Genomic DNA, 17,330 nt, shown 5'->3' with positions numbered 1-17,330 from the left:
CGCCCGCGCCCAACCTGGGGAGTGTCCAGGGCCTGTTCTTTCCCCAGCGCACCCCCGCAGTGTCCTTCAGTCCCAAACCCAGCAATGCAAGCCCCAGCCTCCTCCCTCTGACCCACATGTCTCAACTCCACACCACCTCAGCGCTCAAGATTCTTCCTCCAGCCTCCTCACTATCGCACTGGCAAGGAGCGCAAAACTCCTCTCCCCTAAGGGCCAAGAATAAAGGCAGGCTCCTTCATTAGCCACCAATTACCACTTAATTTATTCTCCCCAGCGGGCCTTTTAATTTAGGTGAAGCAGAACTGCGCTCCCTAGCGACAGAAAGTAGCACCTCACTCCTGCTGCAAGGTCTCCTGGAGTTCTTCAGGGGTCAGGAATACCCACGTGGCCTAAAGGTAGCTGGGAAGGAGACAATGCTAGTGTGGACAGACTTGTGTAAAGAACAGGAAATAAATATGATAGTTCCTTTCTGGATACAAGTTGTTTTCATGAGTGCAGGACCGATGATAAGTGGGTAGAGAGTCTAAGGTGTTGGGGCGGACCCTGGGAGGTAGGTGATGCAGGTTGGAATTTGGGGTGGGGAATGCTAGATGAGGGAGGGGCAACTTATAGGTCAATAGTAGAGCCCTTGCTTAAAACTCCCTAGTGAGGGGTGGGGGTGTGGCTCAGTGGTGGAGCCCCTGCCTAGAATCCCCCAGTGAGGGGCTGGGGTGTGGCTCAGTGGTGGAGCCCCTGTCTAGAATCTCCCAGTGAGGGGCGGGGGTGTGGCTCAGTGGTAGAGCCCCTGCCTAGAATCCCCCAGTGAGGGGCGGGGGTGTGGCTCAGTGGTGGAGCCCCTGTCTAGAATCCCCCAGTGAGGGGCTGGGTTTGTGGTTCATGAATGAAATGATGACGTGACCACAGCAAGGTATGGTTGAGAAGAAGGTTTTATTTTATATTAGAAGGAGAATACAGCCAGAGGCATCTGGAAGAGTCCAGACTGAACTGGGCTAGGGGGGCTGAGGGTGGGGGGAGAAAGAGAGAGGATGAGGGGACCAGGAGTGCACATGTCTGAACTGGCGGGTTTGGATGGGAATCAGAAGCTAAGTACTGGGCTGGAGAGGCTTAGGAGACAAGTGTGAGGAGAGCCGCCGCCAGCCTGTGCTTTGGTATACTAACAGGCACCACAGCCAGCCATTCATCCTGAGTGTCTTCGGGAATGGACAGTTCCTTGGTAAAGCCCTGCTAGAACCCCCCAGTGAGGGGCTGGGGTGTGGCTCAGTGGTAGAGTCCCTGCCTAGAATCCCCCAGTGAGGGGCTGGGGTGTGGCTCAGTGGTCGAGCCCCTGCCTAGAACCCCCCAGTGAGGGGCTGGGGTGTGGCTCAGTGGTAGAGTCCCTGCCTAGAGTCCCCCAGTGAGGGGCTGGGGTGTGGCTCAGTGGTCGAGCCCCTGCCTAGAACCCCCCAGTGAGGGGCTGGGGTATGGCTCAGTGGTGGAGCCCCTGCCTGGCACAAAAGAGGGCCCAGGTTTAATCTCCAGTACCACAGAGAAAGGAAGGAAAAGAGGGATGGGGAGGACATAACACCGTGGAAATCACGGCGGGAGGACGGGGGCTTCCGCGAGGCTGCTCCTGCTGGACTTGCATCCGTACCCCAGTTCTGCACCCCCTGTCACGAGAAGCTCGAGTCCTGTACAGAAGGTGGCTTCAGAGGCCAGGAAGACGGCTGCAGCCCCCACCTCGGCTGCCTGGCCCATGCGGCCCAGGGGCTGGGGAGAGAGAGAAGGCAGCAGAACTAAGAGCAGCCTCCCGCCGGGCATCTCAGCAAGAGAGGCCTTCGACAGGTTTGCCCCGAGTTCAAGGCCAGCCTGGGCTAGAGAGTGAGAAGGCCACACAAGTGCACGAGTGAATACACACACAAGGAACGGTACGTGTCTGTAACTCCAGCACTCGGGAAACAGAGGCAGGAAAATCAGAAGTTCGAGGATGTGCCCAGCTACATATCAAGTCCAAGCTAGACTGGATTATATGAAGCTCTGAGAGACAGACAGACAGACAAAGGAGGAAGAGAGAAGAGGAGAAAGACCTGACCTGATCTGCACACGCACACACACACACACACACACACACACACACACACACACATCCTGGTACCTCCTTCCCTCCCAGCTCTCAACCCCTCCTACCTGGGCCAGGGTCCCTTCTAGGATGGTGGCACTGGGGTCTGGAGTTGACATTGCCAGCTCTTCCCACAGTGGAGTCCAGATGTTTCCTGGGGAGATGCTGGGTAAGGAGAGAAGGAAGGAGAGAAGGGTATGCTAATTCTGTCCGACATCCCCAGCTGCCCCAGCCTCGGCCGCTTTGATCAGCTTACCAGTTGACACGGACCCCATGTCGACTCTCATCCAAGGCCAGAGCTTTCGTCATGGCTGTCACTGCCCCCTGCAGAGGCAGAGACCAGAGAGGATGGAGTCTCTGAAGATGGAGGCCCTCCCATCCTCTTCTTCCAGGCAGGGGGGCAGCAAACTTCCGCCTCGGTGGGATTAGTCTCAGCCATCTTGCAGACATTCCCTGCACATGAGCTCTGTGCAGGCCAATTTGTTACAGGTTGCTCTAACTCAGGACTCAATGAGGGAGGTAGTGTGGGACATTTCTGGGCTTAGGCACCTATGATCCCAGAACTTGGGAGGCTGAGACAGGTGGATTGCCATGAATCTCTAGTACCAACCCAGGCTGCAGGGAGAGACTGGTTCAAATAAAACCAAGAAGGGCCTTGCAACATGGCTCGGTATTAAAGGCACTGGCCGCCAAGTCTGACAACCTGAGTTTGATTCCTGGGACCCACATGGTGGAAGGAGAGAGCTGACTCCTCCAGGTTGTCCTCTGACCTCCATGTGTGCTGTGACATGCACATATGCACAGAGATACGCAGAGACAAAGACACATGTGAAATAAATAAAAACGTAATTTAAAAAATCCCAGCTGGAGAGATGGCTCAGCAGTTAAGAGGATTGGCTGTTCCTGCATGGAACGAGGTCCCATTCCCAGCACCCACATGACGGCCCAGTTCCAGGGGATCAGATTCCCTCTTCTGAACTCCACGTGAACCAGAAAGGCCAGTACAAATACGCACATGCAGATGAAACACTTGCAAAATAAAAGTGTATTGTGTTAGTGACCTCACTGCTGAAGACGCAGCACACTTTGGTCTCGGGACACCGAGAAACCAAGCTAGAAATGGCCTGAAACCTTCCTCCTGGCTGCTAAGTCCCAGAAAACGTTATGCAGGTCACTGGGGGAGAGAGTCATCAGCAGGTTTACCTAGATGCAGGCCTTGTGTGCTGCAGTACTGACCTGCCAAGCAAGAAGATATGCCTGGTGCAGTAGCGGCATTAATGGCATGGGGGTCTAACTGCTTTCCGCTTGGCTATGAAGCCAGTTCTAGAGAGAATTCATGCCTAATATTGTAAACCTGGTCAAAAGTCCATGGCTCAGGAGGTCACAACCTCCAGGGGCAAACCCACCACAGTTCAGCCTCAGTCAAAATGCTCTTTCTTCCTCTTTTGTTGTTAATGTTTGAAACAGGGTCTCACTACAGCCTCTGTAGACCAGGCCGGCCTCGAACTCACAGAGATCTGCCTACCTCTGTGGTGGGATATTTGTACAGGGCGTGAAGGTATGTTGCTGTGATTGGTTTAATAAAGAGCTGAAAGGCCAATGGCTAGGCAGGAGGTATAGGTGGGACTTCCAGGCAGAGAGAGAGGAAGGAGGAGATGAATCTAGGTGCAGCAGAGATGCCAGGAGACATGGGAGAATCGGGATGGGTCACAGAACACAGGTTAATAGAAACGGGTTCATTTAAGTCAGAAGGGCTGGTTAGAAACAAGCCTAAGCTAAGGCCGAGCTTTCATGATTAATAAGGAGTGTCCACGTCATTATTTGGGAGCTGGCTAGAGGGACAGGGAAAGACTTGCCTCTGCCTCCTGAGTGCTGGGATTGAATGTGAGCCCTGCCACGCCCAGTGAGAAGCTCCTGTTGGCCGCGTGCAACAGTTAACGTGAAGACTCACATGCAGAGAATTACTGCTGAGTGCTCAGCCCTAGATGACAGAGACCCACACAGCAACCCCATGCTGTGGCTCAGGGGTCAACATGGAAGAGAAGGCAACGCGAATAAGATCTGGGGGGCAGAGGGCAGTCCGTGAAATGCTGGCTTCTGGTCGTGACACGGCCCTTGCTTTCATGAACTAACTTCAGCTATGGTTCCCCGCAGGAGACTCGCACAAGGTGAAGCAGTTATCATTCCTGGGTGGACGAAGGGAGGGGCTCATGAGGCCACACCCCTTAACGAAGAAGATTGCAACTGATGGCTGCTGGGGATAAGGGGTGTGGTCACTGGTAGGTTGCCCATGCTCTAGTGGGTGCCCTCAGTGGGTTACTTAAAAAACAACAAGAGAGGAGAGAGAGAGAGAGACAGAGACAGAGACAGAGAGAGAGAGAGAGGACACCAGGTGAGAGAGAGACGAGTTAGAGGCACAGTGGTTTGAGGGAGGGGAGGGGAGGGGAGTATGATCAAGATAGATTGTACATCTGTATGAAATTGTTCAAGAAGTACAAATATTATCTTTTAAATATGTACAAGGGCACGGATATGCAGGTGCTCTCGGAGGCCAGAAGAGGTCACCAGAGGCTTGGGGCTGAAGTTACATCTGTGAGCCTTCCAGTGTGGGTGTTTGGAACCAAACTCTGGTCCTCTTAAAGAGCAGCAAGCACTCTTTACTGCTGAGCTATGTCTAGTCCACCCCAAAATATTCTTTAAAAAAAACAAACAGGCCGGGCGGTGGTGGCACACGCCTTTAATCTCAGCACAAGGGAGGCAGAGGCAGGTGGATCCCTGTGAGTTGGAGGCCAGCCAGGGCTACAGAGTGAGTCCCAGGAAAGGCGTCAAAGCTATGCAGAGAAACCCTGTCTCAAAAAACAAAAACAAAACCAAAGAAACAAAAAAATCAGGTCAGGTGTGGTGGCACACACCTTTAATCACATTGCTCAGGACGCAGAGACAGGAGGATCTCTGAGTTTTAGGCTAGCCTGGTCTACAGAGTGAGTTCCAGGCCAACCAGAACTATATAATGAGACTATAGAAATTATAAAATAAAATTAACTGGTGAGATGGTTCAGAGGATAAGGTCGTTTGTTGCTAGGCCTGAGTTCCTGATTCAATCCATGTGGTAGGAGAAAGTTGATTTCTGCGAGTTATTCTCTGAACACATGCACACACACACTTTTAAAACAAGAAGTAAAAAAACCGAAAAAACCCAGAGAGGTTACAGGCTCAAAGCTGAGGCCCAAAGAGCCAGGAAAGAACACTGGGAGGAGAGGGGTGGCCTACCTTGGTGGCCACGTAGGTAACTGCCTGAGACTGGCCGATGGCCCCAACCAGGCTGGAGATGTTGATGATGTTGCCTCTGTATTTCCGCAGGTGGGGGAGGGCAAGCTATGGAGACAAACAGATCAGCCATTTGCACCTGGTCCCTGGAGAGCGGCCAGCAGCACCCTTAGGTATGGGACTGAGACTGTGGCCCATGTTCTCAGGGGGTCTCGGTGGGCAGAGCACAGCAATGGCGTGTCTACGGTATGCCAGAGCACCTCTCGGAAGGACTGGTGTGTCTTTTCTAGTTCTCTCTCCCCTCTGTCCTCTCTCTTCTCTGAGTTTCCATCTGCTGTTCAATGTCCAGCCCTCACCAAGCCAGGAAAACCTAGCACTGTGCAGACAGAATTCTGCCTATTCGGCCCAACTAGGAGACAATCTTTTATCCCATGGAGGGAGGTGGTGTGTCCGGGTTGTACAAAGAACTCTGTGGTCAGAATGTGGTGTGGGAAGCCTTAGGAGAGGGGTCCTGTTCTCGGCCACCTTCTCGGGTGATTCATGGTGTGACCTTGATAAGCTCAGGCTGTTCCTTCCAGAGCCGCGGGCACTGGAGCGGACCAGGCACAGCCGGCTCTTACCAATAAACACGACTGAGCACAAACCAGCACCCCGGGGCCTCCTGGAGCAGGAACCTAAAAGGGTCTGTGGCTCGCCACACCACTCCCAGACGCAGCCTGGACACTGCAACCCAAGAGCCTCCCTCTGGACTGCTCCATCCTGAGAAAGCCACACAGTTCACACAGTGACCCTGTCAGCTTGCCTAGGGATGAGGGGACCCTGGTGACTGTTCTGGGTTGTCACATGCCCTCCAGTCCTGTAGCTGATGTTGCAATATCACTTCTGTAATGGGACCATCCTGAGTAAACGGGCTCCCTCCTGACAACCGGGGCCCCTCCTCTCCTCCCAAATGGGACTGTGACAGAAAGTGTGGCCAGAATAATATTTGTGGGAGCAAAACCCTTCCCATGCCCCCAATCCTTTTTGTTGTTTATTTGAGACAGGCTCTCCCTATGTATTCCAGGCTGGCCTCGAACTCACAGAGGTCTGACTGCCTCTGCCTCCTGAGTGTGGGAGACTGGGTTTGCCAGCATGGCCCTTACACCTCTCTCTGCACCCAAAACACCAGCAAATATTCTTCCTGACCCTTCACAGGCCCTTCCCCATGGAATCACCACCAGCTCCCTCCCTTTCCTTCCTGGCTTGTTTTTTGGGACACAATCTCACTGTGTAGCCAAGACTGGCCTTGAACTTCTGATCCTCCTGCCTCCACCTCCTAGGTGCTGAGATCATAGTTTCCACCACCACGCTGGAGCTCCGTGGTTGCTGGGCAAACACTCTACCATCTGAGCCTGGCCCCACCTCCCGGGTTCTCAGCATCTTTTGCCACCTCAGAGCAGGCCTGGAAGGCTCTGGAAGATTCCAAGGAGGCTGTAGCTGCAGGTGGATGCAGATCTGTGCCTATTAGTTTCCTACATAGATCCTTCTAGAGCAGTGGTTCTCAACCTTCCTAATCCTGCGACCCTTTACAGTTCCTCATGGTGTGGTGACCCCCAACCATGAAATTATTTTGTTTCTACTCCATAGCTGTAATTCTGCTACTGTTATGGGTTTTTTTTTTGGGGGGGGGGCGGGCATGAGACAGGGTTTCTGTGTAGATTTGGAGCCTGTCCTGGAACTCGCTCTGTAGCCCAGGCTGGCCTCGAACTCAGAGACCCGCCTGCCTCTGCCTCCACACCCAGCCTGTGAATCTTAATGTAGATATCTGTGTTTTGTGATGATATCAGGCGGCCCCTGTGAAAGGGTCATCCGACCCCCAGAGGGGTCGCTACCCACAGGTTGAGAACCGCCGCTCTAGACCTGGACAGGAAGAGAAGGGGCACAAAACCACGCACTCCCGATAAGATGAAGGTCGCACGCCAACCGCAGCCGACTGTGCCTGTCTCACCTTGGTCAAGGCGTACGTCCCCAGTAGGTTCAGTTCCAGCAGCTGGCGAAAGTCCTGGGCAGAGGTCTCCTCAGGCCACTGCGCGGGTGGATCTAAAGGGAGGGAGAGGGTGGGGCCGGGCTGAAGGGAAGAGGGAGACAGGGGAGATGTGATGGACCAGAGGGGAGGCAAAGGGCTAGGGAGCAAGCCAAGGAAGGAGGCTGCGCATGGTGAGTGTGATGGACGGCAGTCTCTGCAGAGGAGGCATGCGCCCACCCCACCCCCCATCCCCACCCCCGCCCGACCGCCATTCCAGCACTGAAGTCTCTGAGCCAAGCCCAGCTCATGTCTGTTCTCCTCACTGTGGAATGTGAATTTCCCCCGCACTCCCCACAAGGAAATGTGTTTCTGTGGCTGTGTTGAACACACCTCAGCCTAAGAAAAGAAGGCCACAGATAACAATGCGCTCTCTGCAGCTCTGTGGATCTTTACCACGACCTGAAGACAGGCAGCTAAGACAGGAGCCCCCTGGCAGGGGCAGTCCTCTGCACCTCCCTTTCTGGAGGGGACGCCTGGCTGCTCTCTGAGCCTTAGTTTCCATGGGACACATTGTCTTACAGTGCCACACCACCTAGTGTCTGACAAAGTGTGCCGGGGTGTCCTTGTCACCAGCATGGGCCTGGGCCTCCAGCACAGCAGGAGATCCACAGGCTCTGGGAATAACCTAAGGGACACTGTCTCCTTTAGAGACTACAGCACCCCGACAGAAAAGGTGACAATTCTTATTTCAAAGATGGAAACTGAGGCTCGGAGATGGGGAGAGCAGACCCGAGGACGTGGCAGAGAAAGAGGACAGAAGCTCAGGCTGGAGTTATGTATGAAGATGGGGAAGGCTGGCTGCCTGGCTTAGTGGTTATGAGCACTGGCAGCTTTTCTAGAGGACCCAGGTTCAAGTCCCAGAACCCACAGGAGCTCAGAACTGTCTGTGACTCCAGTTCCAGGGGATCCAGCTGCTTCTTCTGACCTCTGTAGGCACCAGACATGCAAGTGAGCAGACATACATACAGTAGAAATACGCACGCACGCACGCACGCACGCACACAGGCACACACACGCTGGAGAGCTGTGGCCTGGGGGAGGGGTAAACTATAGTTCAGAAGGATTAGGGCTGCGGAGATGGCTCAGACGTAAAGGCACTTGCTGCCACTCCTGACAACGTGAGCGCAGCCCTACACGGTGGAAGGAGAGAGGAAATCACCACACAAGCACTGTACACGAGTGCGTGCTGCTTACTTGTGGAGCACCCACATACACACACACACATGCAAATAAATGCAATAATTTTTTAAACTTTTTTTTTTCTGAGATAGGGTTTCTCTGTGTAGCTTTGGAGCCTGTCCTGGAACTCACTCTGTAGACCAGGCTGGCCTTGAACTCACAGAGATCCTCCTGGCTCTGCCTCCCAAGTGCTGGGATCAAAGGCATGTGCCACCACCGCCCAGTCAAATGTAATCATTTTTAAGGGGAAGAAATGGGGCTGGAGAGATGGCTCAGTGGTTAAGGGCACTGACTGCTCTTCCAGAAGACCTGGGTTCAATTCCCGGCACCCACATGACAGCTCACAACTGTCTGCAACTCCAAGATCTGATGCTCTCACACAGACAGACATGCAAGCAAAACACCATTGCACGTGAAATAAAAATAAATAAATTTAGAAAGGGGGGAGGAAGAAATGGGAGAATAGGATATCAGTAGACATCAGAGGACACTGGCCCCCAAGCCACACAACTTACGGTAGCCGGCATTATTCACCACACAATCCAAGCGGCCAAATCGAGAGAGGGTCTCAGAAATCAGAGTCTGAGGAGACAACAAACGTCAGGAGGAGAGCAGTGAGGTGACAGCCTCGGACAAACTCAGCTGAGGAAGACAAGGCAGAGTGAGGGGATCAGGGTCACAGAACAGGTCAAGAGGAGAGGAAGCAGGAATCTCGGGGACACAGTTACCATTTGCCATAGTCAGGGTTTCCATTGCTGTGACAAAACACCATGACCACCTGTCCGGTGATGTCACAACCCCAGGGAGCTGCTGGGCCCTCCCACATCAACTACTAATTAAGAAAATGCACCACAGGCTCCTCCCACACGCCAGTGTGGTGTGGCCATCTTTGCTAATAAGGTTCCCTCTTCCCTAATGACTCTAGCTGGGGTCAAGTGGATAAAAGAGTAACCAAGCCGCCACTGTGGAAGACTGTGAGGGCAGAAGACTCAGTCTACAGACCCAGAGGAGGGTGGGGTGCAGACAGGCAGAGAGAGCGGAGGCCCAGACTGGGGCCAGACCTGAGGGCACTGAACAGATTCTGCGGCAGGGGAGTCAGAAATTGTTACAGGAAACGTGGGTTTCAAGCTCTGCTCGTTCCTAAAGACCTAAGAGAGAAGGAGCAGAAGGACCCACGTGTGCTGAGCTGACAGAGGCCATGGAGAGGGGTGCTGGGTGCTGGAGATGGGGGATGGGGCAGGGAACACTCACCTGCAAATCTCCTTCCTGAGTCACGTCACAGGGGACGAAGACAGTGCCCACGAGTTCCTGCTCCAGAGCCCGGCCCCTGGCCTCTGCAAGAGGAAGACTCTGGGTCTGAGGGAGGAGAGTGGAGGCTTGGACGCCCTTCTGAGGGTAGAGGTCTGGGGAGGAGCGTGGACTCCCGAGTCTGGGGCAGGAGACTTGGGTCTAGGCATGTGGGTCTGAGGGAGGAGGGCTAGGCTCGGGTCCCTGCGTCGGTGGAGGAAAGGCAGAGTTGAGGGCTTACTCACTCACCATCCTTGTCGCAGAAAACCACTTGAGCCCCACTGTCCACTGCCAAGAGAGAGAAAGAAACGTTACAGGCTGCAGACTTGCCTCGCTGCCCCTGCTGCCCTCTTGTGGCCACACAGAGCACCTGGCTCTCGTGGCCTGTCTCATGACAGTCCGCTCAAAGGGCAGAGTCTTCGCGACAAATTCCCCTTCTTCATCCAGCTGCTGCTCGGCCGCCATCCTGGATTCTAGAAAAATCCCAAACCTACAAGAAATATATTCCTCAAAGCTATCGTTTGTAGCTAGGACCCATCAGGGGAAGAACTCCTTTTGGTTTTTCGAGACAGGGTTTCTCGAAAACCTGTAACCCTGGCTGTCCTAGAACTCAAAGATCCGCCTGCCTCTGCCTCCCTAGTGCTGGGATTAAAGGCGTGAGCCACCACCAGGAGAGGGGAAGAACTCTTGATGAGAGCCGTATCGTGCTTACCAACAGTCCAAACTGACTCGTGTAAGCATGAAACGGGGCTGGAGAGATGGCTCAGTGGTTAAGAGCACTGGCTGCTCTTCCCGAGAACTCAGGTTCAATTCCCAGCACCCATGTGGCAGCTCACAACTGTCTGTAACTCCAGTTCCAGGGAACCCGACACCCTCATACAAACACAAACATAATGCACAGAAAAAATAACAAATCACTTAAGAATAAGTAAAAAAATAGATCACTAAAAAAACAAAAAAAGAAACTGAGTCTCTTTCTCCCACTCTGTGAACCTGTCAACCATCCTTTCCAAAAATTCAGACACCAAGCCAGAGGACCCTTACTCACCAAAGGCTCTCACGATCCCAGCTCCGATGCCACGACCACCCCCAGTCACCACCACCACTTTCCCGGAGTATCGGGTTACAGCAGCCATCCGGGTTGACTTGTCTTGTCTCCTACACCCTCGCAGCCTCTCTCCACCTCCAAAGTCCAGAGGAGCAGTGAGATGGAACAGATATGCCGGCTGGGTCCTTGAAGGCTGGCCCTGGGAGGGGGTGTTCCCAGGAAGGCCACGCACCTGCGAGAATTGAGAGGACTCTCCAGCGTCACACCTGGAGATGATGGGGTCTTAGCCCTTCTCTTTTGGACCCAGGGGTCCCCACTCTGACAATCCTCCTTCAGACTTGGGGTCCAGACCCCAGCCCTCCCAGCTCAGATGACTCCAGTCCTGCTCCCTCAGACCCATAAGAAAACCAGTCTCCAGCCTCCTCCCTTAGACACGAGGTTTCAGCCTTCTCCCTCAGATCCAATCTTAGTATCTGGCTCCCAACTTCCTCATTCTGTTACTCCCAAACGCTGAGAATAAGACCACTACCACAACTTGAGCCAAATTTGAAGCAAGCTTTATTTCTACTGGGGTGCACCTAAGAGCTGGCCAGAGACTGTCTCCTCTAAGTCGGGCTACAGAGCGCAGCAGCAAATCCACCTCTCGGCCCTTTTAAGAGTAAAGTCAGGAGTAGTTTTACTGGAGGGAGACAACGGGCAATAAAATACAGAAACCCTAAAGAAACATCATGTGGTCACCCACCATGTGATCAGGGAGGGTCAGGGAGGGTCAGGGTATTCTCAAAAACAAATCAAGGTCATGTTTCTAGGAAACAGAGAACAACTCAGCTCTATCAGTAGATAGAAACTTAAGTTTAATAATACAGCACAATGGCTCCTGCCTTCAAAATGGAGTCAGGCAGTTTTCTCATTCCCCCTTGACTTACGTTTCCTGGTCAAATCATTGTAGGGGATGTCTTAATAATGTTGTGGAGCAGGAATGAGTCTAGAATTGTTAATCTGATGGGTGATCAAGTCAGTGACTCATTGGAGGGCACAGGCCCGATTGGGATAATTAGTACAGATAATATTAGATAATATAGAAGGCCAATGAAGGGGGAGAACCATTTTAGCCATATTGGCCAGTCTAAATTTGTTTGAGAGTTTTTGTCTAGTTTTTTTTTTTACATAGATTTTCAATTTGGTTGCCAATGGTATGAGAGAAATCAGAGATATTAAAATAGCACATTCCAGGAAATTGCTGATGACCAAGTGTTGTGCCCAGATCGTGACCCCCAGAGAGACCACCAAAGACGAGCATGCCGGAATGCAAAAGCAAGGTTTAATTCTGGATATCCAAAAGCAATACAAGCCTAGGCAGGGACTTCGTCCAATACATCCAATGCAGTGGAGGCTGGAGGAAGCGCCCACCTGTCTGCAAGCTCAGTTTTTAAAGGGAAAAGTCACAAGGTTACATCATTTAGGGGTGCTAGTACAGGTACAATTCTGATTGGCTCGCTTCTAGGGACTTCTAGAAATTACTTCTAAGGGAGTGGTTGCCCGCCACCATTTCTCATTGGCTGCCCTCAGGTGGGGGCATTTCTGTGGTCAGTTACCCTGGAAACCAGGGAGAGGACATTCCATAGTCTGGCAGGCATTACCTCGTGACTATCTTGTGGCTCTGTACTTTTACACTTCCTGGTTTCTGGAATCTGAACTGACTGGTCTCAGTAACTTCTGGCCTGTTCCAGTAACTTATGGCCTGTAGCTAAAAGGAGCAGTCTTAGGCCTTTAGTTTTGGGGTGAGAACATTTTGGTCTTATTTTGGTTCCACATTTCCCCCTTCTCATGTGCCTAATGGAACCCAATCATGGGTTTGGGACAGTTAGTTCCTAAGTATCCCTCTTTAATAATGGCCATGTATAGTTAGCCATCTTGTCTCTATGCCAGGGAGTTTTCTTTTGACCCAGCATTTCAGCCTTTTCTGAACAGGGAATATGGGTGATGTATTCTCTTCTGGAACTGCTTCGAGCTGGCATTGGGGCGCCGATGTCAGGGGGCCCAAAAGGCTGAAAAGCTAGTCAAAGACTGGGCAAGGGGGCATTTGTCAGAAGCATGTAGCTGCCTGACCCCATAGGGACAGACAGGGAAGAACCATGTTAGCTGGGCTGGTCCACGTCAGCTTTTAGCAAGTTTGGAGCTCACAGTCATCTGGAGCAGTGGAGTCAGCAACTGAAACCTGGAGGTGACTGCCAGCTGAGTAGAAATCTGTTGAGACAAATTTAAACTAGGAACAGAAGTTAAAATTTATGAACTTATTTGGAACCCTTAGGTCCATACCCTTAGTAATGGGAAAATCAGTAGTCCCAAGACCAGGAGAGAGGAAAAATACCATCTTTAGGAATACTTATCTGGGGTCCTTTTGACCTCTGTGAAGTGGGTCTAGGTTTTTATGACTCTTTTGATCCTTTGAGGCCTACTTACAAAATGACATAAAAGTTTTAGATACATTAGTATTACCAATCTATACTGAAATCCATATTGTAGACAAAGCAGGTAACGGGTATCTTGTAAAACAGCAGAAGTGGACTCATACCTTTGAGTCCCAACAAGTTACATTTAAATATGACATCTAAAACAAATCCAAAATATTGAGCTTGTAACTGAACAGTAAGTAGTCATTGCTCTGCCAGCTCATCAGGACTCCTAAATGTTAAGCTCTGAACCATAGAACAGGAGAGTAATCTGAAACTTATCTCATTTTAGACTCATATCTGAACCTTTATGACTTAGAACATTTTCCTAAAAGTGAGCTAACAAGAAAGCTATAGCCTTGCATGAGGATCTGGTTGATGCTGCCATGCTGACAAAGTTAGAGCTAGCCTGGCCATCAGTACTGTCAGAGATCTGAGAAGGATAAACTATATCTGAGTGCAGACCAAGAAGCTTCCAATCCTATAAATTACAGGGACCAAACCCTACCCAGGTCTCCATAGCGTTGGAGGCACAAGTCAGAACAGCATCAGTTTTCTTCCACCATCAGGTCCATAAGGCAGAGTATTTTTCCTGTGGAATCGGGACATGGAAGACTGACCTTGATCAGGCAAAAGGGTGCAATCAATTCCAGTGTCCTACTGCTCATCCACAGTCTGGGCTGGGTCCTGGCGGCAGGCGTTGCATTGGGGCATCTTGCCCTGTGGTCAGCGTTGTCATAATCCAGGCAGAGACGTTGTGGTGCCTCGTATGTAATCTTCTTTGGAGACCTTGGGTCACTGCTAGGATCTGGAAGCCTGTCTGATATAGTAAGCTTTTAGATCAACATTTAAATGCCATATTCTGCAGATCTCTGAAGTATGAGGGCTGTCCAGGTATATCTGAATAGACAAACTTTGTTTCTAATTACTTGTTTCAAGCTCAACCCTAAAAACATATGCAAGAGACTGAGTAAATGAGTAAACTTACATCAGTACTTACTTACCCTGACTACAATTAAAATACTTGATTACTTATGACTGATTATTTATGTTCTCTAACAATCTACAAAAGTAGCCTAAAAACAATGCTTTTAAGTTGAAGCTCTTCTAGCATCAAATACAGGTTCAGTAAAGAAACCAAAACAAAATATCATTATACAACATTCTTAAGCCTGAACGTACCTTGGGTAAGAAGAAACATTTTTTTAAGCCATTGGTTTTTAACTATAAAAATTGTTCTTAAAAGACTGAGATCTCTCAAATGTCTTTCACCACTGCAACTAGACTCTTTTTGGAACTCTAGTCCTGCCATATATTTGCAAACCTCAGCTGTTTCCTATGATTCCTTTATGTTGCAAAGTTTGGCTGGCAGAGCAAGGTATATTCCTGTGTATAAAAGCATTGATGTGCAGCTTTAATATTAATCAAATACCTTATTTATTAAACATATGTTGCCATCTATTGAAATTCTCTAGAAACTTGCTGTTGAACACTCGGTAAAGACATAAGTATTAGGTGTTAACCCAAGTAGATCTTTATATATAACCTTAGTAAAAGATGGCTGCCAGCCACATGGCTGCCCATGAGGTCACCAGCCAAGATGGAGGGAGCCACGTGGTTGCTGTTCAAAGCTCATTTTTCTAAACAATAATTACTTGCACACATACACACAGTTGGATCCAAGTTACACACATACATACATACAGTTAAAGCTTGCTTACATTTTCAAGTCACATGCCTGTATACATACACACATAAGCAGTTTGCAAAATCATTAGCCATTTTTAAGATGAAAACCAATAAGAATTAACTTTCAAATTCAGTATTTGCAGGTATAAGAAACCATAACAAACAGTTTACATCACATCCCCTCTGACCTTCTACAACCTTTCATATACCCTCAGTCCGTTCCTTTGATCCCTCAGACATTTACTCTAGACAAATTGCGCTTTTTCTTTTCCTTTAAAACAGAAACTCTTACCAAAGTCTTTCTTGTGATTTCCCTCAGTACTCTAGAATATATTGTAAAGTTACAATATTTAAAACAAGAACAGAAATACATGCATACACCATAACAAGAAAACTCAATTTGCATCAGCACTGTACCGCAGACAAACTGTTGGTGACATTCCATTCTTGGAGCCAGACCTTGATCAGGTTTTAGCCCCAGGGCAGGTCTTGGGAGCCCCACCCAACAGTATGGAAGAGAACGGGGAAGGCATGCACCATGGAGACAAAAGATAACTCCACGCCCTGGCTGGGCCCACAGACCTGTAGGCCACTCCTCAGCTGTGACCCTGGAGGGGCAGTTAGTTCTCCACCAGCCCCCACACTGAGCTCCTTGAGGCTCCTGCTGGCTCCCGCCAGCTCTGCCCCATGTCCACACAGGAGCCCAGCTAGAACCTGCCGGCCATATCTGAGCCCCACAGTGCTCACAGCCCGCTCTAGCACAAAGCCATGCCTAGTTCCCATGCAGCCAAGCCTCTACTCCACAGCTTTTTGAGCGAACTGGGGCCCGAACCCGCTGCATCTAGGCCCCGTGATGCTCACGGGCCGCCTAGCCCTCTCAGCGGTGCCCTGGGTCCCCGAAGTAGCAGCTGTGCAGCCGCTGCCTGCCAGACTCATTGCAAGCTTTCTACTGCCTGCTGCCTGTGCTCTGGTCAGAGAGAGCAAGGAAACAATGTTAGGTTAGTCTGTGTCAGTTCAACCACCAAAGGGGTCTCCATCCCTTCGGCTGGCAATCGGCCCACAAGTCCCAATGCACACACAAGCTCAGGCATAAAACACTCACACATGTGGCCACAGTTCTCACACATTTATACATTTATGAAGGTATAACAAATAACACTGACAAGATAGGCAGACAAAAAGGAAGAACAAGGGCCCTACAGATGGTCCAGGCAGACAGACGAGAGTCCGGAGAGGGAGCCTCAATAATGCCAAAGACCTACGGATGGGACAGGGACAATTCTCCCAATCCCCAGATGGATCCAAACAGACGGACCCCTCACGGGCATCTCCCGATCCCCAGACGGATCCAAACAGACGGACCCCTCACGGTAATCCTAACAGACGGACCCCTCTCGGGCGTCCTATGACGGGGGGACCTGTGAGGACCCCCGCGTCCTGATGAGGGGTTGGAACGTCTTCCAACTCCTCCAGCGTCACCTTACAGGCGCGTCCGCCAAGGTGAGCCTGTCAGATTCAACCGCCGGCTTCGGATAAGAAAATGAAAGTAAAAGCAAAAAGCAAAGACAAGAAAATGGAGCGCTCTTACCGATCGGTGCAGATGGACCTCCGGAGCTCTTAGGTGTCCCGGCGGGGGGTCTCTGGGGATCCCGGAGAGCCCCCAAATGTTGTGCCCAGATCGTGACCCCCAGAGAGACCACCAAAGACGAGCATGCCGGAATGCAAAAGCAAGGTTTAATTCTGGATATCCAAAAGCAATACAAGCCTAGGCAGGGACTTCGTCCAATACATCCAACGCAGTGGAGGCTGGAGGAAGCGCCCACCTGTCTGCAAGCTCAGTTTTTAAAGGGAAAAGTCACAAGGTTACATCATTTAGGGGTGCTAGTACAGGTACAATTCTGATTGGCTCGCTTCTAGGGACTTCTAGAAATTACTTCTAAGGGAGTGGTTGCCCGCCACCATTTCTCATTGGCTGCCCTCAGGTGGGGGCATTTCTGTGGTCAGTTACCCTGGAAACCAGGGAGAGGACATTCCATAGTCTGGCAGGCATTACCTCGTGACTATCTTGTGGCTCTGTACTTTTACACTTCCTGGTTTCTGGAATCTGAACTGACTGGTCTCAGTAACTTCTGGCCTGTTCCAGTAACTTATGGCCTGTAGCTAAAAGGAGCAGTCTTAGGCCTTTAGTTTTGGGGTGAGAACATTTTGGTCTTATTTTGGTTCCACACAAGAGCATGTCTAAGTAAC

General features: G+C 50.8%; 2 protein-coding genes across 3 annotated transcripts in view; one reads left to right on the top strand and one right to left on the bottom strand.

The window, feature by feature from the left end:
• The window catches only part of LOC107401814 (uncharacterized), a 13,590-nt gene extending 7,078 nt beyond the window's left edge, over window positions 1-6,512 (top strand). Inside the window, exons 4-5 of one of the 2 annotated variants that reach the window (XM_076578391.1) lie at window positions 5,456-5,535; window positions 5,941-6,512. In XM_076578391.1, the coding sequence (XP_076434506.1) occupies window positions 5,456-5,535; window positions 5,941-6,125 (265 nt within the window). In that variant the 3' untranslated portion in view covers window positions 6,126-6,512. Of the gene's footprint in view, window positions 1-4,249; window positions 5,372-5,455; window positions 5,536-5,940 lie in introns of those variants that run through there. The other variant, XR_013053286.1, reaches the window with a different exon arrangement.
• Window positions 909-17,330, bottom strand: Hsd17b14 (hydroxysteroid 17-beta dehydrogenase 14). The gene is made up of 9 exons (XM_006981958.4): window positions 10,942-17,330; window positions 10,143-10,181; window positions 9,858-9,940; window positions 9,122-9,188; window positions 7,350-7,441; window positions 5,366-5,470; window positions 2,352-2,419; window positions 2,164-2,260; window positions 909-1,746 (listed from the first exon to the last, which is right to left on the bottom strand). Exons 1-9 carry the CDS (start codon window positions 11,027-11,029, stop codon window positions 1,573-1,575), a joined length of 813 nt encoding a protein of 270 aa, XP_006982020.1. The 5' UTR covers window positions 11,030-17,330; the 3' UTR covers window positions 909-1,572.

Source organism: Peromyscus maniculatus, chromosome 1, assembly GCF_049852395.1.
Source record: "Peromyscus maniculatus bairdii isolate BWxNUB_F1_BW_parent chromosome 1, HU_Pman_BW_mat_3.1, whole genome shotgun sequence".
Classification (NCBI taxonomy): Eukaryota; Metazoa; Chordata; class Mammalia; order Rodentia; family Cricetidae; genus Peromyscus; species Peromyscus maniculatus.
Note: the sequence above shows the minus strand (reverse complement) of the source record. Positions and strands in the feature narration are given on the sequence as shown.